The sequence below is a fragment of the Carettochelys insculpta genome, chromosome 2, assembly GCF_033958435.1.
Source record: "Carettochelys insculpta isolate YL-2023 chromosome 2, ASM3395843v1, whole genome shotgun sequence".
NCBI classification, from domain to species: domain Eukaryota; kingdom Metazoa; phylum Chordata; order Testudines; family Carettochelyidae; genus Carettochelys; species Carettochelys insculpta.
In genome coordinates this window covers 258,748,960-258,770,793 of record NC_134138.1, presented here as the reverse complement: position 1 = coordinate 258,770,793, position 21,834 = coordinate 258,748,960, and the positions used below count along the sequence as shown (strand labels likewise).

Below are 21,834 nucleotides of genomic sequence, written 5' to 3'. Positions count from 1 at the left end.
ACTCACCAATGTTGGATCAAGATAGCTGTGTGTAGTGGACCAGGTCTGTGGGGCAATTAAGCTGTACAGAGGAAACTGCTGTTGGGGACTATATACTGGAGGTAAATAAAAGGATGCTGTATAACGCTGTTGTGTGTAGAGGTTCATATCCAAAGGTCTATATCCATTCTTTGGCAAAAATGTATTTATAGCTATTGCCTTTGCTTTTATCCTTGCCTGCAAGACAGGTTTAGATTAATTAAATACATCTATGTATTATGTTAATAGTAAATAAAATAGTACAAACCAGTTTACCTACCTTAATTGGTTTTCCTTGAAAAGTTTTCACTTCTTCTCTAAGGTATCTGTAAGCCTTTTAAAAGTGACATTTTAAAAAAATTGTCAGTAGTCATTGTGAATATTAACACAGCTAGCATTCAACAACTTCTAGTGGACCAAGAACTACTGCTATATTTGAGGTATCACCAGTTGAAAAATGAAGACAAGATATATTTCTTCTGTCACTGATGTTACATTTGATAAATTACACAGCTTTTTAAAAGTCTAAATCAATACAGATTACTTTTGAATGCTTGATGCTTCAAGATATATTTACCAATAATGGTGATATGATGCAATAAAAAGTTATTTTACAAGAAATCAGAATGTTAACATAAGCAGTAAGAACTCTACCCTATATTTAACTATCAGATTTCTGATATTAATAACTGGATATTTTACTGTATTTCTTTGACTTGAGATATTGACAAAAATGCATATACACTCAGGTTTTTACACATGCCGATCATGAGTGTTCTAATAGCCATTCGACAGACGGCTTTAGAGTAAGCATTCTAAAGATATGTAAAATATTTAAGCTCAGAGGAAAAATAAAGTTACCTGTTGTGCATCAGCTTCTGATTCAAATGTAATAAACCAATTGTCATTGTAGGCAAATTCACAGTTGATAAATTTCGGCAAATTATCTCCCCTGAAGAGTGCTTCTACCTCCTAAGAAAAGATTGGTGGGAATGGATGGGGGAAAAAATAAAGGACATTGTGAAGTGTAGATCTTGGAATGTGAACTACTGAAATGAGACAAGAACTAACAACGCTAGACTAAAAAACTGAAAGCTTAAAATACCAGCAATAATGCTTAACCTTTACTTTTAACAAAGAGACATGAAGGCCACACACAGATTGTTGCTCTTACTACTATTTAAAAAGCCAAAGCACAAAGTTACTTAGAGGGCTTTTATTTGAGAATAAATGCTGGCCTCAGACAACAGATTCTGGCAACTTCTCAATTTGAATTTGTACATTCTACTGCCTAAAGTACAGAATATCCTATCCTGTTTTATTCAAAGGCTCAAAAGCCAAACATCCAGAACCATGATGTGACTCTGACTTTCTACAAAATTTTCCATTATGTTAGAAAATACATACAACTACATCTACTCTTGCTTCTGCTGTTTTTAAGCTACATTAGGTATGTACTTAGCTTCTGACAGGCCTTGGTCATTTTTAAATCCAGTGAGTCACATGACTCTTTTGCTGGGATTCAAGGAAGATACACTACACAGCCCCAGGATCAATACATCTCGTCATAACCAGTGGATGGTTGATAGATGGAAAATATGTATGTAACAACTTTGTACATAAATAAAATCCCTCACTTCACGAACACCCTGAAAGTTAAAATAGCTGGATTATAGAAAGGAAGAGTTGCTAAATTTAGTTTTTTCCTTTTTGTCATTGTTAAAGAATTATATGCTCCTTTTTATTTTGAAGTCCATTGTTATTTCTTAGTACAATTTTCCTTCAAGGTGGATCCAGACTGCTGGCATTAAGCATTAAAAAGGTCGTAGAGCAGTTTTTAAACTAAGAGGTGGGGGAAAGCTGATTGGTGCGGGGGAGCACGTGGATCGGACGGAGACTTCTCTTACACGAGGCTCCATAGATAGGGATTCCCTAGAAGTTAGTCAGATAGGGAACATGGGAAATAATATATGGGCAAGATCAGATGTGAAACAATTGCATATAAAAAAATCCAAGGCGTCTGTGAAAGGCGGACATATAAATAGTGGTAGTTTTTTAACGTGCTTTTACACTAATGCTAGGAGTCTGTCTAATAAGATGGGTGAACTGGAGTACCTCATATCAAAAGGAGGAAGCTGACATAATAGGCATCACAGAAACATGGTGGAATGAGGACAATCAGTGGGACACTATCATACCGGGATATAAATTATATCGGAAAGACAGAACAGGTCGTGCGGGTGGCGGAGTGGTACTATATGTGAAGGATAATATAGAATCAAATGAACCAAAAATCCTGAAGGAATCAAAATGTTCCATAGAATCATTATGGATAACAATTCATTCCTCTAATATGAATATGGCATTAGGAATATATTACCGACCACCTAACCAGGACAGTGATAGTGATGCTGAAATGTTAAGGGAGATTAAAGAGGCTATCACAATAAAAAACACAGTAATAATAGGAGATTTCAATTATCCCCATATTGATTGGGTACATGTCACCTCAGGATGGGATTCAGAGATTAAATTTCTTGATGCCTTAAATGACTGCTTCTTGGAGCAGCTAGTACAGGAATCCACAAGGGGAGAGTCAATTCTCGATCTAGTCCTGACTGGAACGCAGGATCTGGTCCAAGAGGTAACTGTTACTGGACCGCTTGGAAATAGTGACCACAATATAACAACTTTAAATATTCCTGTGTTGGGAAGAACACCGCAGGGGTCAAACACTCTGGCATTTAATTTCAAAAACGGGAATTACACTAAAATGAGGAAGCTAGTTAAACAGAAACTAAACTAAAATCCCTGGAAGCTGCATGTAAACTGTTTAAAGACACCATACTAGAGGCCCAACTTAAATGTATACCCCCAAATAAAAAAAAAAAAACACAGTAAGAGACCTAACAAAGAACCACTATGGCTTAACAGCCATGTTAAAAAGGCAGTGAGAGCAAAGGGCAGCTTTTAAAAAGTGGAAGTCAAATCCTAGTGAGGAAAATAGAAAGGAACATAAACACTCCCAAATTAAGTGTCATAATGTAGTAAGAAAAGCCAAAAAAGAGTTTGAGGAACAGCTAACCAAAAATTCAAAAAATGATAGTAAAATGTTTTTTTAAATACATTAGAAGCAGGAAGCCCGCTAAAAAAGCAGTGGGGCCCTTGGACGATAAAGATATAAAAGGAGCAATCAAGGAAGACAGTGCCATTGCGGAGCGATTAAATGATTTCTTCGCTTCAGTCTTCACGGCTGAGGATGTTACAGAGGTTCCTAAATCTGAGCCAGCCTTTTTAGGTGACAAATCTGAGGAACTCTCCCATATGGAAGTGACATTAGAGGAGGTTTTGGAGTTAATTGATAAGCTGAATAGTAACAAGTCTCCAGGACCAGACGGTATTCACCCAAGGGTTCTGAAAGAACTCAAATGTGAAATTGCGGAGTTAACAGTGGTTTGTAACCTATCCTTTAAATCCGCTTCGGTACCCAATGACTCGAAGACGGCCAATACAACGCCAATATTTAAAAAAGGCTCTAGAGGAGACCCTGGCACTTATAGACCGATAAGTCTAACATCGGTACCAGGCAAATTAGTAGAAACAATAGTAAAAAATAAAATTGCAAGGCACGTAGAAGAGCACAAATTGTTGGGCAGAAGTCAGCATGGTTTCTGCAGAGGGAAGTCGTGTCTAACTAATCTATTAGAATTCTTTGAAGGGGTTAATAAACATGCGGACAAGGGGCACTCAGTGGACATAATATACCTAGATTTCCAGAAAGCCTTTGACACGGTCCCACACCAAAGGCTTTTATGTAAATTAGGAGGTCATGGGATAGGAGGAAAGATCCTTTCATGGATCGGGAATTGGTTAAAAGACAGCAAACAAAGGGTTGGAAGAAATGGTAAATTTTCACAATGGAGGGGGGTAACTAGTGGTGTTCCCCAGGGGTCAGTCCTGGGACCGATCCTGTTCAACTTGTTCATCAATGATCTAGAAAATGAGGTAAGCAGTGAGGTGGCAAAGTTTGCAGATGACACGAAGTTATTCAGGACAGTCAAAACCAAAAGGGATTGTGAAGAACTACAAAAAGATCTCAGCAAACAGAGATTGGGCAGCAAAATGGCAAATGAAATTTAATGTGGGTAAGTGTAAGGTAATGCACATTGGAAAAAATAACCCAAATTACACATACAACATGATGGGGTCAAATTTAGCTACGACAGTTCAGGAAACGGATCTTGGAGTTATAGCGGATAGTTCTCTGAAGACATCCACACAGTGTGCAGCGGCAGTTAGTAAAGCAAATAGGATGTTAGGAATTATTAAAAAAGGGATCGATAATAAGACAAAAGATATCATACTTCCCCTATATAAAACTATGGTATGCCCACATCTTGAGTACTGCGTGCAGATGTGGTCTCCTCACCTCAAAAGAGATATATTGGCATTAGAAAAGGTTCAGAAAAGGGCGACTAAGATGATTAGGGGTTTGGAACGGGTCCCATATGGGGAGAGGCTAGAGAGACTGGGACTTTTCAGTCTGGAAAAGAGGTGATTGAGGGGTGATATGATAGAGGTATATAAAATCATGAATGCTGTGGAGAAAGTGAATATAGAAAAATTATTTACCTTTTCCCATAATAAAAGAACTAGGGGACACCAAATGAAATTGATGGGTAGTAGGTTCAAAACTAATAAAAGGAAATTTTTCTTCCCACAGCGCACAGTCAACCTGTGGAACTCCTTGCCCGAGGAGGCTGTGAAGGCCAGGACTCTATTAGGGTTTAAAAAAGAGCTTGATAAATTTTTGCAGGTTAGGTCCATAAATGGCTATTAGCCAGGGATAAAGTATGGTGCCCTAGCCTTCATAACAAGGGCAGGAGATGGATGGCAGGAGATAAATCACTTGATCATTGTCTTCTGTTCTCCTTCTCTGGGGCACCGGCATTGGCCGCTGTTGGCAGATGGATCTTTGGTCTGACCCAGTATGGCCATTCTTATGTTCTTATGTAATATAATCCATTTCTTTCCTTTCAAGATGAATTTTTGCACATTTTAATTCCCACACTTCCCCATGCGTGCAAATTTTTTTTCTCCCTCCTTCTTGATCCCCAAAACTTTAGTAGTTATGGATCCACCAGCTGCACCATATTCTATCATCTCAAGTCCAAACTGCTTCAAAGATATGTATTGAAAGTGTGGTCTTTTTCCACAATTTCATCCTTTTGCAACAGAGTAAAGAATCTAGAGCACATGGTGAAGGTGGTCATGCAAGTGTATTTTAAGGGAGGAAGATTCTAAGCTGAGGAAGACACCTTTCTGTGCATCAGAGAAATATGTTGATCATATTGTGCAGGCATAATCATCTGCTAAAACCCCAAACAAGCCTCTAAAAAGTAAGGCACCTACAACAGTTGTTTTATATTTAAACCTATTTATAAAAGTTTCTGTATGGTCTCAGTAGGGCTGTGTCAAAACTAGCAAGTTATTTTGAAAGATTCTGCGAATGAAGGGGGCGTTTTTGAAAGATCCTGTGGACTGTCTAGATACAAAAAGCATTCTTTCGAAAGTAAATCAGAACAATGTGGCTCTCCTTTCAAAAAAGTGTTCTTCCTGAAATGAGTGGAAGAAGGCCTTCTTTCGAAAGCAACAGCGTATAGACATTCCTCAGGGTCCTCCTTTCAAAAGGGCAGTTTTCATGGCACCCGATTTTTCGATCCCTGGTCCATTGTTTCAAAGGAGCGGGGGCTGCATGGATGCTCTCTTTCAAAAGATCTCTGTAGTGTCGATGGCGCTTAGCAGTTTAAGTGCTTTTTAAAAAGCTCTTTACCCAAGTTCATTCCAAAACACAGACACACACACACACACACCTCTTACAGTACGAGGCTTGAAAATCATAGAAAGAACACCAGAGATCAAGCTAACAAATTTCATAAATCAACTTAAAGTAGATTAAATCCCTGTTTATTCTTGCCATCAACTGGAGGACATTAGTTCCCAAGTCAAGAGGGTGAAGCTACAAAATCCTTACTTCGATGGGCGTAGATTCAGGTACTTCACGTAAAATCACAATGCAACGATTCTGATTTGGCCTGACCTTCTCTCCCTTCTCATCCACCTGGACTAAAGGCAATGCTAAGAAAAAAAAAATCTGGATTTAGAAAAACAAACAGTAAGTGTAGCAGTTTTGCATTCTGAAAGAGGTGCTAAGATGACTTATGGTCTGCCTGTATTGTTTACATAGGTCTGTTTTAAAACATAATTTAATCCTGTCTGGGTAAAGGGTTATAAAGTAAACAAAGTATACAGGTTCCAGCCATCTTAACCATGCTGAGTTTAGTAGTATAGACAAACTTTTAATCTAATCTAATCAAAATCTAATCTAATAAAAATCACAATTAACCATGAAATTCTGAGGCATTGAAATATGAATGCACTAGTACTAGATGAAAGGTTGAATTTTCACTAACATTCAATAGCCCGAATGGTTTTATTTAAGTTGTAAATATTAGTATTCAGTATATCCTAAAGCACTTAATAGATACAGGGAAAAATGCTCTGGAAATGGACCATTTACGTACATCTCAGCACTTCCACAATTAAATCCATATCAGTACTGAGTTTCTTGACATGATCAAGGTTTGCTACGGTCATTATTGGCACATACTGATCACTGTCCATCTGTGATATAAGGTACATGTCACTGGCAAGATTCTCCCTGTTGGAAGGAAAAAGAGTGGTTAATCTGTTTTTTTCATTAAAATTTCTTCACGTGCAAAAAGGATTTTGACAAGACAAAGAATTCCCCACCATGGGACATTATATTCCATCTTCATAAAGTAGGTAGTATCCAATTCCTACAGCATTCTTTATCTAGAGAGAATATTTTCACTCATTTTCTCACCAGAACCACCGCACCAATATTCTGCTGTTCCATTTCAAACAAGTTGATTTAGTAACGCAGGACTTCAGGGGGTTATCATCTCCTCTTAGTTTTGTAACAATGTACGATGAAAGTAATTATTTACTTTAAGTCAAATACATATCAAAACCATCCACTAAAGAAACACTCTTACAAATACTATTCGATTTTATTTCATAGTGGTTTCATTATCCCCTTACTCTAAATATACAAAAATACAGTGAAGTACGACAGAGAATGTTTTATATATTCAGATTTTTTTTTTCCAAGGCCGGAAGTGACCATGGTTGACCTCCTGCACAACACACCCAAGAGCACCTGATCCAATAACTTGTGCACTGAATCTATTGTTTCTGTCTGAGCTACAGAACAGATCAGTAGGATTACACATTGGAATTTTTCTATGGATCACTTCCTCTGGTACTGCTGTTTTCTCCCATTAAACTTCTACTTTTTTGGAAAAAAAGATTTCGTCACATATTGGGGATAATGGCATTATATAACTATTCTATAGTGTCCCATTTATGTATTATCCTTACCTAGATAAGCAGAACTCCAGTGTTTTTTTAAGCACTTCTCGGAGGTCTTCCTGACCTTCTGGCTGCAACTGATCATTTCCTCCTAAGTATGGAAGACGTATGGTTGCATGATTATATCAAACAGTGAAGTCTGAAACTAAAAAGTTTTGCCAGAAAATACTCACAATAACTTTGAAATGTCATACGCACAGGGACAGCTCTACCCTAAACTTCCAACATTAATAAGACTTTAATGCCAGATACTTAAATGACAAAAGTCCGAATAGCAAGGAATAAATAATACCTACACAAGGAATATAAAGGCTTAATAAGGCAACACTTCAGTATGTCATTTCTAAAAGTCTCTCCTTGAACCCACAAGCAGCTAGAAGAGCTTTAGAAAAGAAAAGAGAAGTTACTCACCTGTAGTAATGATGGTTCTTTGAGATGTGTCCCCATGGGTGCTCCACAACAGGTGTCGGGCTTGCCCGGCGCCGCAGATTGGAATTCTTCTAGCAGCTTCTATTGGATTGTGCATGCGCCGACGCGCACCGCTCCCTTGCACGCCCCCAGCCATGTGTACAATCCGATCCCTGCCAGTTCCTTGACCAACCGCCTCGGATGCTCCTGAAAAACATCAGAGATCCGAAGCGGGGAGGATGGGCGGATGGTGGAGCACCCACGGGGACACACCTCGAAGAACCATCGTTACTACAGGTGAGTAACTTCTCTTTCTTCTTCGAGTGGTCCCCGTGGGTGCTCCACAATAGGTGACTACCCAGCAGTAACCCAAGTAAGGAGGAGATGGGTAATCGATTCGTGTGCAGCTTGCCCCCGAGAGGGCTGCTGGTCAACAGACAGGTATCCTCCTCGAATACCCGATGCAGGGCATAATGCTTGGCCAAGGTGTCGTAGGATGATCAGGTCGTCGCTCTACAGATGTCTTAACGCCGCCACCGCCCTGGTGGAGTGAGCCCCAGGCGGGGCCAGCAAAGGGGTCTTTCGAAGCTCGTAGCACATTTTTGTACAGGACACAATGTGCTTTGAAATTCTTTGTGAAGAGAGGCCTTCCCCTTTTGACCTGGGAGTGAGAGACACCAGAAGCCTGTCCATTTTCCAGAAGGACTTAGTTCTGTCTATGTAAAAGGCCAATGCCCTTCTCATGTCTAGGAGATGTAGGCGCGCCTCCTTGCTGGAGCTGTGAGGCTTCGGGTAAAATGAGGGTAAAACTATTAGTTCGTTAAGATGGAACTCCAAGGAAACTTTTGGAACGAAGGCTGGGTGTAACCGTAAGGTAACTGCCTCCTTTGAGAACATTGTGCAGGGCGGTGTTGCCATCACTGCTGCAAGCTCGCTCACCCTGCGGGCTGATGTAATCGCAAGGAGGAAGGTTGTTTTCATCGTAATAAGTCGGAGGAGTACCATGGCTAATGGTTCGAAGGGTGGTCCCAATAGCGTGCTGAGCACCATGTCCAAACTCCACGACAGCGGAAGCGGTTTTCGAGGGGGGTACAGGTTTACCAGCCCCTTCAAGAACCTTGCAACGATAGGGTGGGCGAATACAGTGGGCCCTTCCTCTGTATGCCGAAAAGCTGATATAGCAGCGAGGTGGACCTTTAGCGAGGAGAGAGAAAGCCCGTCTCGTTTGCGGTCCAATAAGTATTCTAGTATTACGGTTATAGGAACATCAAGGGGAGCTAACTGCTTGGTGGAACACCAGGCTGTAAATCGAGTCCATTTCTGTTTATAAGTCCTCCTAGTGGAGGTCCTTTGGCTACACTCCAAGACTTGTTGTACTCCCTCCGTACACGTGCTCTCTAAGGCGCTGAGCCATGGATTAACCATGCTTGTAGGCACAGTCCCTGAGGGTGCGGGTGCACTATGGACCCCTGAGCCTGCGTGAGTAAGTCCGGCGCCACTCCGGTAGAGGGGAGTGGTGGATGATCCGACATGCGTAGAAGCAAAGGAAACCATTGTTACCGGTCCCAAGTTGGGACTATGAGTATCATGGGAGCTCTCCCTTCTGGCTTTCTGCAGAACCTTGTGGATAAGCATTGTGGGGGGAAACGCGTAGAGTAGAGGGCCCTTCCATGAAATCATGAATGCGTCCCCCAGGGACCCCCCGCCCTATTCCTGCTCTGGAGCAGTACTGGGGACACTTCTTGTTGTACTGGGTGGCAAACAAATTGACTTGGGGAAACCCCCATGTACGAAATATGCGCCGTAGCAGGTCGGAGCGGATCTGCCATTCGTGCGTGAGTGCGAAGTGCCTGCTCAGCTGATCTGCCTTCACGTTGTGGGCGCCCAGCAAGTACGAGGCTTTCAACGTTATGTTGTTGGCGATGCACCAGTTCCACAATCAGACTGCTTCCGCACATCACGCATGGGATCGTGCCCCTCCTTGTCGATTGATGTAGAACATAGTGGAAGTACTGTCGGTATTGATCCCGACTACTTTGCCATGCAGGTATTCTCGAAAATGTCTGCACACGTTGAACACTGCTCTGAGCTCCAGTATGTTTATGTGCAGTGTCTGTTCCACAGGGGACCATAGCCCTTGCGTCACCTTGCTGCCAATGTGCGCTCCCCATCCTATGTGGGAGGCGTCGGTAGTAAGAAAAATAGAAGTTTGTGGTTGGTGCAAAGGCACCCCCACTAGCAGATTCTCGGGATTTTCCCACCATGCTAAGGATCTGCGCACCTCCATTGTGGGCGACACTACCCTGTGGACAGTGTGGGATGCTGGTTTGTAAACACTCGCCAGCCAATGCTGCAGGCTTCGCATGTGTAACCTGGCATTCTGTACCACAGACGTCGCTCCCGCCATGTGCCCCAACACTTGCAGACACGTTAGGACCAGCACCGTGGGGCTGTACGTCATGACTTGCACCAGGGAGTTGATGGCGTGGACGCGGGCGTCGGGCAAGTATACTCTTCCTGCGATAGAGTTTATGCGTGCCCCTATGAACTCTATATCTTGCATGGGTTTGGTCTTTGACTTTGCGAGGTTGATAACTAGGCCCAGCGAAGTAAACGTGTTCGCAGTGACGCATATCATGCGTAGGACCTCTGCCTTTGAGGCCCCTTTCAGCAGACAGTCGTCCAGATATGGGAAAATAAACGCCCCCTGTCTGTGCAGGTAGGCTGATACCACTGCCAGGGTTTTGGTAAAGACTCTGGATGCCGAGGATAGGCCAAATGGAAGAACCCTGTACTGGAAATGTTCCCCGCCGACTGTGAAGCGGAGGAAGCATCTGTGTGCTGGGTGGATTGTTATATGAAAGCAAGCATCTTTTAAGTCGAGGGCTGCAAACCAGTCTCCATCGTCCAGTGCCGTAAGTATGGAGGCAACTGTGATCATCCGAAAGCGTTGCTTGCGCAAGTAATGGTTGAGGCCCTGTAGATCCAAAATCGGCCTGCAGCCTCCTGTTTTCTTCTCTGTTAGGAAGTAGTGTGAATAAAAACCTTTCCCTTGGAATTGTTCTGGCACTCTTTCCACCGCCCCTATGAACATGAGGTGATCTACCTCCTGCTTCAGCCTTGCCTCGTGGGCAGCGTCCCTGAGATGAGGCCGGGCAGGAGGCTTCGTTGGTGGAAGTGACTGGAAAGGGATCATGTAACCCGTGGCTATAATTTCTAGCACCCATTTGTCTGTGGTGATCTTTTGCCATTGGGAGTGGAACGGTTTGAGGCGATGATGGAACATGAGATGAGAATGGCATTGAGCGATGGTACTGATAATGCAGCCCCCAACATACCCATCAAACTTGCTGTCTCTGGGCCTGCCCCGAGGGTGTACGGCTTTGTTGAGAATGTTGCCTTGGAGCCCTGTACTGCTGCTGCTGTTGATGGCGCCCTTGGTTGTAGCCTCGCTGATATTGAGCACGCTGTGGTTGGTAAGCATAGCGTCTTTGCTGAGGATAAAATTTCTCCTTCTTGTATGGTGGAGTATAAATACCCAAGATCTTAAGTGTGGCCCTCGAGTCTTTGCTGGAGTGGAGGACCGAGTCAGTTGAGTCCGCAAACAGCTTTTGCTTATCAAAGGGAAGATCCACGATCTTCACCTGTAGGTCTCTGGGGATACCAGATGTCTGGAGCCAGGATTCCCTACGCATTACCACTGCTGTGGCTGTTGAACATGCCGCTGTGTCCGCCACGTCCAGGGCAAACTGGACTCCCGTCCGCGACGCCACATAGCCCTCTTGGACAATCGCCTTTAACACTGGCTTCTTGTCCTCCAGGAGTGAATCCATGAGGGGAGTGAGTCTAGAGTAATTGTCAAAGTTATGGTTTGATAGATGTGCCACGTAATTTGCCACTCTCAATAATAGGGTAGAGGAGGAATAGACCTTCCTGCCAAACAGCTCTAGCTTCTTAGCATCTTTATCCGACCCCTCCGATTTGTACTGAGACGTCTTCGATCTCTGCTGGGACGATTCATCCACCACAGAATTGGGTTGCGGGTGACTAAAGAGGAACTCCATGCCCTTGGGTGGGACGAAGTACTTTTTATCTGCTCTCTTGTTCGTAGGCGGAATAGAGGCCGGAGTCTGCCATATGTTAGTGGCTGACTCCATAATGGCTTTGTCCAGCGGGATAGCGCTTTTAGATGAAGCCGGGGGTCTCAATTTTTTCAGGAGTTTATGGTGCTTCTCCTGCACCTCTGCTATCTGAATGTCCTGCGTGAAAGCTACTCTTTTGAACAGCTCCTGGAATTGTTTAAGGTCCTCCAGAGGGGAGACATCCCGGGGGCCATGGCCTCATCTGGGGAGGATGAGGAGGAACCACTGGGGTAAACCTCCCCCAAATCCTCTGGCTCCCGAGTTCGGTGATATACTTGCTCCCTGGAGGACTGTGAAGGGAAGTCTCGGGATTCTGGACCTAATTCCCCCTGGGACAACTGTGTTCCCGTCCCAGAGTGAGAGAGTGTACACGAAAGTATTGACGAGTAATAGGAGACGACCTGCCCCTGGATCTAGACCTGCGGTGTCTGTGTTCAGCATGATGAGGACGACCATAGCAGCATGGGCAAGGGCCCGGTGATGGAGACCTGGACCACGATCAGGGAGTGTACCCATGATGTCTGGGAGAGCGGGACCTCTGCGACAACATAGATAGTGGCGAAGCCGGTTTGTGATAGTACTCAAGGGGATCCATGCCCAAAAATCGTGAAGGTGGCCTGAGCCATGGCGAAATTGGTTGGAGGAACAGAGAGGAAGGCCTGAGATAAGCCGGTGGAGTTACACATGCCGCACCGCCGGGCTGTATCTCGGGGGGAGGGGACTGGGTGATAAGGGCAGCGTGGCCCTGCCTGGAGATGGATTAAGGTGCTGAGTTTTTGCTTTTGCCTTGCCCCTCCCCGTGGGGTGGGCGCCACCCCCTCCTGTGCTGGGGATCTCGGCCCCGTTGTTGGTGCCGCGCTCAGCACCGTCAGCAGCGGTGCTGCGTGGGTAGCTTCCTCTGGCGCCGACAGGCTCCGTGCCGGGTGCCCCTGCGCCGTCGGCACCACAGAAGCCGGTGCCGCATGCGTCAGTGCCGCCGATTCCTGCGCTTGTCGCGCTGGCGCTCGCGGCGCCTTCCGTGCCACCTGTTGTGTAAATCTGAGGCTCGGCCTCTGGCACGTGCGCTGCTGCGCTGCCGCTTTCATGAGCTCGCAGCTGGGGGCTCTGCGTTCCGCTCGTCCTGCCCGCTGGGCCCGCCAGCAAGGATCGAGCCAGGGAGAGAGTTTCCTCCTCTTCTGCACAGAGGGGGTCAAAGAGGCTGCCTTCCTTTTATGCGACCCAGAGGGCCCTTCTGCGTGAGGCTTCTCCGGCGGTTCAGGCTGGAGAGCCTTATCAAACAAGATCATTTTGAGCTTCATTTCTCTGTCTTTCCTGGCCCTGGCTGTACGCTTAGCGCAGTGGGAACACTTCTGGGTAACATGCACCTCTCCCAGGCAGCGAATGCATTCACGATGCCCATCAGAGGCCGGCATAGCCTCGCGGCATGACTCACACTTCTTAAACCCCGAAGAAGCCATCGCGGTGAGTCTTTACTGTTAATAGGGTACTTAGCCACTAATCAGTGCTTTCTAACCCAAAATAACATTCATGGCCTTCAGGGCAGCGGACGGCTTAACAGCCTTCTTGCCCGCCCCTCTCCCCTTCGTTCCTCTTCCCTCTGCTGTCTAATATTCTCTTTTTTTTTTTTTTTTTTTTTTTTTTTTAAAATAGTGACAAAGCAAATGAACTACACGTAAAAAGACAACTCTCTTATCTGTCTCTGGCTTTAGCCGGAGCGGATTCCGTCTGCAGCCGATGGCGGTTGAGAAGGAACTGGCGGGGACCGGATCGCGCACATGGCTGGGGGTGCGCAAGGGAGCGGCGCGCATCGTGCATACGCGATCCAATAGCAACTGCTAGAAGAATTCTGATCTGCAGCGCCGGGCGAGCCCAACACCTATTGTGGAGCACCCACAGGGACCACTCGAAGAAGAATGGAAATATACAGTAAGGTATGAAAATACTTCAGTTGGATTTAGCTTTGCTTTCCCCTCTAGTACACTTATATGTCTGAAAAGAAACTCAAGTAAATTCAAAGTTGAATAACTCCTTACACATACAGCAGTGTAGCTATGTCTGAGCAGTTCTAAAACTGTGGGTTGGCACTCCAAAGAGGGTTAACGGCCCCATTTTAATGGTGTTGCTATGGGTCCATGGCCAAAACCAAAGCATGTTCTCATCTCCCCCTGTTCCATGTGTGTCTGTTTGCAACAAAATTGAAGCCCAAGGGGTTGAACCCTGGGCAAGGGACCTGCAACCTGAGCCCAGCAGCCCACGGGAGACGTGCAAGTCTCACCACATAGGACTGAATCCAAAACCAGAGGGCTTCAGTGGGGACAGCAGAAGTACTCAGGTTACAGGTACAAAGCCCAAGAGCTTTACTCCTGGGCAAGACTTTGTCCCTTTGCCAAGGTGGTGGGGCTCAGATGACTTCAGGCTTCGGTGCCTCCTCCATAGGTCTAATTTTTTTTTTTTGTCATAAGGAGCCGTAGTCCAACTAAGTTTGAGAAGTGATCTATTTTCACTAATGCTCTCACCGATTTGTGATAAATTCAAACACACTGCATCTTTCCTTCAGAGATGCAGCTTCTTACTGTAAACAGTTTTACAGTACCATTTTTGTAAATGTAATTAATTTACAAATTATAGCCCCAACTGATCAGCCAATGTACTTTGCCCCATGTTCTAAAATGTTACGTTTATGTCTCAGACCAGGAAGGTCAAAGTCTGCCTGGAGATGGTCAAATTCCATTTCTAATTAATATCCTTGGGCTCACGTACAGTTGAAGACTATATACTACAAACACTCTAGAGTGAAAAATCCCAGTGAGGTCAAGTCTGTACAAAGACCAAACATAGGTCAGGTCTACACTAGCAGATAAAAATAGATTCCAACTATGAACATTGCTTATCTGGATTCAATGTATCTCATGTTGAAGCAAAAGACCTCCCTGTGTTTAGGCAGCTAACATTCAGCTTTATTGAATTCAATAAGGCAACAGATGAGCTAAACTGGACACTAGCACAACCAGGTCCAGCAAGGCTGCTTGAGGCAGCTAACTAGTATTTTATACCCTTAAACAAACAAGCCCAATGTCAGAGGCAATTAGAGTATTGTAAATCACTTCTCAAAGAGAAACTGTTACCAGCAAAGAGAAACAGGTACCAGGGAGCTGGAGTCTTAACTCCAAACAGCCCATTAACGCATTCCATAGAGCTCATCCTCCCTGCCAGTCCCAAATAGGTCAAAAAAAGTACAGGCTCTTGTGTACGTGCAGAAGTAAGGGATGTGAAATAGCTTCTTATACAAGATGGTTTCCACACTAACATTGATTCTTGCTTCCATTCCCACAGTGGGAGGTCCATGGGAGATACTTTCCCGTTGACTTCCATTACTCCTTGTAACTATGAGTACCACTGGACAGATGGTAGTACCACAGTAGTTTGATTTACCATGGCTCCGCTAAGTGTGCCAAAACTGAATCTCAAAAGATCTTCCAGGAAGTGTAGATGTACCCTGTTAGTACATCATCATTTTCACCTTAACTCATTTCTCTACACTTTCCAAGTGGTTAATTGTTATGGTAGTGAAGTCGTTTTACTTCTGTGCAGCAACAGGGAGACACTTACTAGCTCACCTACCTGCATTTTCTATAGATATTCAATACCTACAAAATGCAGTATTGTATAAGAACTATGTTTATATTAGCATATTAAGTTTACTGTGTTCAACAGAATCTGCTAGATTTTAGGCAAGAGTGATTATGTCATGCAATGTATGTGTACAGTATGGTGGGAACCTCAGATTTACGAACACTAGAGTTAAACTGACCGATCAAACACACCCCTCATTTGGAACCAGACGTATGTAAAACAAGCAGCAAAGAAAAAAAAGCTAAAGAGTACAGTCCTGTGTCAAAATGTAAACTGCTAAATAAATAATAGGAAAGTTTTAAAAAGATACAAAGGAAACCATGTCCTTGTTCCATTTCAATTAAGATGGCTATATGCAGAACAGTTCAGCTTTTAAAGTTTCAAAGCCGTATTAAGTTCATATTCAGTTGTAAATGCCTGAAAGAACCATAATGTTTTGTTCAGTTATGAACAACTTCCCCGCTGAGGTGTTTGTAACTCCAAGGTTCTTTTATAGATATGTTCTTTATTCATTCAGTTACAACAGGAATCAACTTGGAAATTAATTTCTATCGAAGCCTTAAGATTATTTTACCTGTTTGGGTAGTTTCATGCATCGATTCATAGTCTGAATTATCGAGAGCCAAAGTGTTCATATCTCTTTGGTCCAACACTGGAACTGTTAGCGATGGCTCTTGCAGTTCTGTTAACACTGCATTTTGCTGCTTTTTGTCACCATCACCATTGGCATCCAGTCCTGCCACAAGGATTACAAGACAACACCTTAAGTGGATTTTTCATGCAAAAACCCCTCACCTTTCACTTGCAGTGACTGAATTATATGAATAAATCTCAGTAAAATATTGAGTTCTCTGATTTCTTCCAGAACACCTTTGTTTTCTTAATCATTCATGTTTATAGTCTTAGACAATTTGTGAAGTTATTAGGAAGTTCAGGACTGGGTTTACCGCAGGCAGAATGAAAGCTTTTAAAACTATTATTCATACCTTCTTTGCAGGAATCGGGAGGATGATCAGGTATTTCTTCCCACGTTTTGTTCACGCTACCATCATTGGCACCACTAGCTTCCAAATGCAACATATGATTCCCCCATACCTTTGCATTAGGATTTAACTCAGAAACCTTGGTTGATTCCTACAAAAGAAATTTTGGATTTTATGTATTTTATAGCTAGATGAGCCACATTTGTATATGCAACATAAAAGAAACGTGACATATAATGCTACAGGGCATCCCAAGTTTCTTCACACAACAGCACTGAAGAAAAAGAGAACAATAATAGAACTGCTGGTGCAGGACTAATGTCACTGTGTAGAATTTAACACTTCTGCAGGCCGCAACAGCTAATGTTTGTAGCTTTCATGCATCTGTCACGAATTCCTTAATACAGCAGCTTTAACACTGCTCACTAACAAACACTCAAGGTATTGCCTCTACTTCAATAGCAGATTTCTTCCCTGCCTCCTCCTGTGAAAGAGAACCAAGGGGAAATATATAGAACCATATGAAGTATGTACAATAAACCACAATATAACCGACTAATGGGGGTGAGGTGGTGTCAGTTAAAACTGAATTTCTACTATTTCTGAGGGTTTACTCACTGACCTTCCCAGCTCCTCCCAGCTCTAGCAGAATGCAGGGGGGCTCCTCCAACTCTGAGCTGTTGCATCTCCTCCCCCACCCAGCAAATGGGATCACTGCCACAGATCCCAAGAGTGGCCAGGGACCTTGTGGCGGTCCCAGCTGTATGAGGGGCATGGGAGAGAGAGCGACAGTATCTCTGGTGAGTTTCCATTTACAGTACTATAGAGTACAGTGCTCTACTTTCTTTGGGTGGGGGGCTTGTTAAAATGGTAAAATTGGGTCTGCTATATCAAGTATTTACTGTATGACAAAACTTGGTTATAGAGTTGGCCAACAATGCAAAGAGGTTGTTTGCAGAATACTGTAATTCCATATATTCCTTTAGCATCATCACCTACACAAAAACAAAATGAATCGATGCTGCTGTATGTTTCCTTTCTTCACCAGCACTGTGAACAGTTTACACTATAAACAGGATAGAACACTGTTTCCAACAGCATTACAGAATGGACAAAAATGGCAACGATGCTAGTACTAAACTGTCTCTAAGTACACTAGCAATTAATTCATCTTTACAACCAGCAGGTTAACAGTAGCTTAAAAGGGTGATATTGTTTGCAGAGGGTAGTGCACTTTGAAATGCTGCTAAGTGAGGAACGCTATGTTACATATTTTCCAGTTTTTCCAAGAAGCAACTAATATGGCACTTTACTTCTAAGTGATCACACAGACAACTAATATCAGTACCTTGCAGAGGGTAAACAAAGTATTTTCCAATTTAAATCTCTTATCCTTCAGGCATTAAGTTGTTACATGTTTTCAATATTCTGGAGAATACCCACTTTTCCCCCCCCAATATTACAGGCAATTGATTTACTGCTATTTGACATCAACTACTAGACTTAGGTTCACAAAATTTAGTTTAACAGTGTCAAATTTTAGTTTAAGAAGGCATTACAGATGGTATTCAGTGAACCATTTATATTATTCTGAACTGACTGCAACCCAAATGTTGCAGCATTGTGTTAGCATACACAAAAGGGTAAACAGATGTGAAGACATTAAACCACTGATTTCCTCTAACTTAGGACACTCCCCCCTCCCCTCTACTCTCTGATTTGCTCACCTTGATAATTTTTTTCTGATTTGTCAACCTTGATTACTATTTTTGGTTCTCGATGCCTTAAATATTGAGTCTGTTCTGGTACGACTGGGTCTGAAGAAGTGGGTCAGTCCCATGAAAGCTCACCTAATAAATTATTTTGTTAGTCTTTAAAGTGCTAGTTTACTGTTTTGTTTTTTTTTGTTTTGATAGTAGATAGACTAGCATGGCTTTTTCTCTGTAACTAATAAGGACATTCCTTGTTAGCTCCCATGCTGCCTCTTCATCCTTACCCGACACCCTCACTTCCATGGTGTCCTCCTCAAAGTTGAGCAGAACATCCAAACTCTTAATCCCTTTCCAGGGAAGGGCTAAAGATTTCAGCAGCATCACAAAGCTCTCCCCCAAATGAGTGAAGAGATAAAACAGACTTCTCAAAACCTGCAGAAATGGAGCAGCAAAGAAAGGAGAGGCTTCTGCCATCAAGGAGCACTTGAGACTAACCCAGGTTGGTGTGTTTCTACTGCCACTGGCTCCAGTAACTCATCATCATAACAAACAGATTTGTTAGGAAATTAATTTTAGGGGTGGGTTTGCCTCTTTTGGGAAAAAGTGATGAAGAGAAGGGCGTGGAGAACTGATGTACTGAAGTGAGCTGTGGAAAGGTGGGAAGGATTCATTCTACAAGCAACTGAGCTGGAGAGGGTGGAATAAATTAGCAAGACCGATGCATAGCACATGCTTGTATTGTATGTGTGTGTGGTTACATCAGTCTTGTACCCAAAATGTCCATTTATCCTCAATACCTCTGGAAGAGAAGTGCTATTTTTGCATTTTGTAGCTAGGAAATTAAGGTAAAGATACTAAATCACAGGCTTAAAAAAAAGCCAAAACATGAATAGAGGTATTGCTCTACTCAACTACCCTTTCTAGCATGGGTCTAATGATCTCCCTACTTTCATATAGGAAGTCTGTGGCAGAGGCAGAAACTTAGCTAATTTCTCAAGTCCTAACGTAGTGCCCTAACCACTGAATGATCCTGAGGAGTACTTGGTGTGAAGCAGGCACAGGGGTTACTTGGTTCCAACATCTAATAATTTTTGATGTGACATAAGGCATGCCCACTGAAATAAATTAATCCCTTGCAAAATTGATCTAAGCTACTCTGGAAAAGGCTGACTTAAATTAAAAAACTTCCCATAAGAGACACAATCTCTCAGTAGTTTTCAGCATACTTGTTGATGCAGAATCAAGTAACGACATTTTATTTTGCGATTATAAATATAGTCCCTAGATACCACTATGGCAATCCATAGTCTATGCAGACTGAAGGATGCCTACTACTACTACTACCACCACCACCACCACCAGCATGAAGGGGCTACTGCCTGCCTATCTTCAGATTGTTATCCTTACTTGTGATGAATGCTGGTTACAAGATCTCATTTATTCTGCAAATTTTCAATTTTGGAAATACGCAGTACTTTGGCAAGTATGAAATGTCTGAACAGCAAAATACAGCATTCTATAGATTTGACAATGGCTGGTAACACTTTTGGACTGTAACAATGTGATGTAACTTCATTTTATTGAGCCAAAACTGATCACCACGCTTTTCAAAAAGAAAAGAATACATGAAATGCACGCTATTTAGTCAACCTTTAAACTGGACTTTAGTTTACTCCAACTACCAATTTCAAGAGCAGTATTTTACAGTTTAATATATTGCAAATCAAATCATGCTTATAAAAATACTTACAAATTCTTCATCTCCATTTTGCCATCCCCAAATACCATCACTTTTTGCTACTAGCAACTGATAAGAATCTTTTTCTATGGCAAATGAAGCAACTGTCAAATCCTGACATTGATTGTGTAGAGTCTCATTAGTTATGGGTCGTCTGTCATTCTGCATATCTGTGCTAGATGTAGTGGTATTCCATGAACAGCCCATCAGATATTCACTATTACCACTAAAAATGGTGTCAGAAAATATCTGACTTACTAAATCAGTGTTATCCGTCTGCAGAGTTAAAAATGGAGAACCCATTTCATCTTGGGTATTTTGTGCATCTAGTTCACATGTATTTTCTGATTCAGCCAAAATATCTTCCATCAGATCTAGAACACATCTCTCATTGCCTTGCTGAAGTTCTCTGGCACCAACTGAGACATTTGGCAATTGATAGGAAGGTGTAGCAGCATATCTATCTATCTGCCCTGGGTCAATACAAACACCACAACATTTTTTATCAGGTGTATTCAGATCACAAGCTTCAGTTTGTTCATGATTTGTAGTGGAAAGGACGTTTGAAGTTTTCACTTCAGCATCTAGAATGTAACTGCTGTTTTTGGATACAGCGTTTTTTGCTTCCGACCACTTTATAGTCTCATTTGTTCGTGCTTCTACATTGTCAGTTGATGCATTGGAAACATGGCTTTCTTCCTTTAATTGATTTTGACATGGATTTTCTTCACCCCTTTGAAATTCTGGTTCCTGTAGGTCTGAAATGCGTTTTTCAACCGTTTCTGAAAGTTCCTCAGCTGAAGATTTGGTAGACCTTTTACCCAAAACTGTTTTAAATTCAGTATCTTCACAGCTACCTATCACACCACACTTTCCCACTTGTTTCTGAAGACCATCTGAATATAATCTTTGGCTTGATGGAGATGGACAGCTAGATGAGCCAAATGTAAAATTACTAGCTCTTTCGTGATTTCTGAAACAGTTCTCCATTTTTATGCCATCGTATGTACAGTCTTCCAAAGTTGTAGGTCCATCATGCATAACACAAAGAACATCCCGATTGTGAATTAAGTCTTGACTTAATATATTTCTCTCATGATGAAAAATATTATCAGAATTTGGCTCACTATTTTCTCTTTCATTACTAATCACCTGTTGGCACTTTCCTAGTTTTGGCTGTTTTACCATTTCTACACCACCATTTGCTAAGCTGACAGGGTCAGTCCCAGTACTCAATTGATTTTCCATTACAGGGAATGAACATTTATCATCTTGTTTACAATTTAAGTCCATTTTATTCACATTTGAATAAACCTGCAAATATTCAGAAGACATACTGCTTTTGTTAAATGAACTGGAATAGTCACACATTTTATGTTTTGGCAGCTGTAGGGAAAGCTGGCGTTCTTGACTATTTTCCTTTTTAATTATTTTATGTGTACTTGTGTTCTGCGGTTTGCAAGATGCTGAAGTATGATTTTTTACCCTTAATGAAGTCCTCTTCAGACAACCCTTTTCCAGAGGAACGTTATCTGTTTCACGTGAGGGAGTTTCCCCACTGATGGTCACATGATCGCCATCTTCCATGGCATTAGGACTTAAAACATTTGGCATTATCTTTGTTTCAGAGTTGCCTTTCATATCAACTTGATCATCTAAAACATGCTCTAACTTCGAGGGCACTTTAGTCATGTTTGCAACTAGCGGATTTTCTAAGATACACAAAGTTTTGTCTGTGTACTTCT

At 42.6% G+C, this 21,834-nt stretch overlaps 1 protein-coding gene across 4 annotated transcripts in view; it reads right to left on the bottom strand.

The window, feature by feature from the left end:
- The window catches only part of LARP4B (La ribonucleoprotein 4B), a 113,136-nt gene that overhangs the window by 25,107 nt on the left and 66,195 nt on the right, over window positions 1-21,834 (bottom strand). For 2 of the 4 annotated variants that reach the window (XM_074985031.1, XM_074985032.1), the window contains exons 1-9: window positions 20,102-21,833; window positions 16,643-16,790; window positions 16,231-16,392; window positions 7,483-7,564; window positions 6,603-6,739; window positions 6,053-6,156; window positions 880-990; window positions 299-352; window positions 7-216 (exon numbers count right to left, since the gene is read on the bottom strand). In XM_074985031.1, the coding sequence (XP_074841132.1) occupies window positions 7-216; window positions 299-352; window positions 880-990; window positions 6,053-6,156; window positions 6,603-6,739; window positions 7,483-7,564; window positions 16,231-16,392; window positions 16,643-16,790; window positions 20,102-21,781 (2,688 nt within the window). In that variant the 5' untranslated portion in view covers window positions 21,782-21,833. Of the gene's footprint in view, window positions 1-6; window positions 217-298; window positions 353-879; window positions 991-6,052; window positions 6,157-6,602; window positions 6,740-7,482; window positions 7,565-16,230; window positions 16,393-16,642; window positions 16,791-20,101; window position 21,834 lie in introns of those variants that run through there. The other 2 variants (XM_074985033.1, XM_074985034.1) reach the window with 1 other exon arrangement.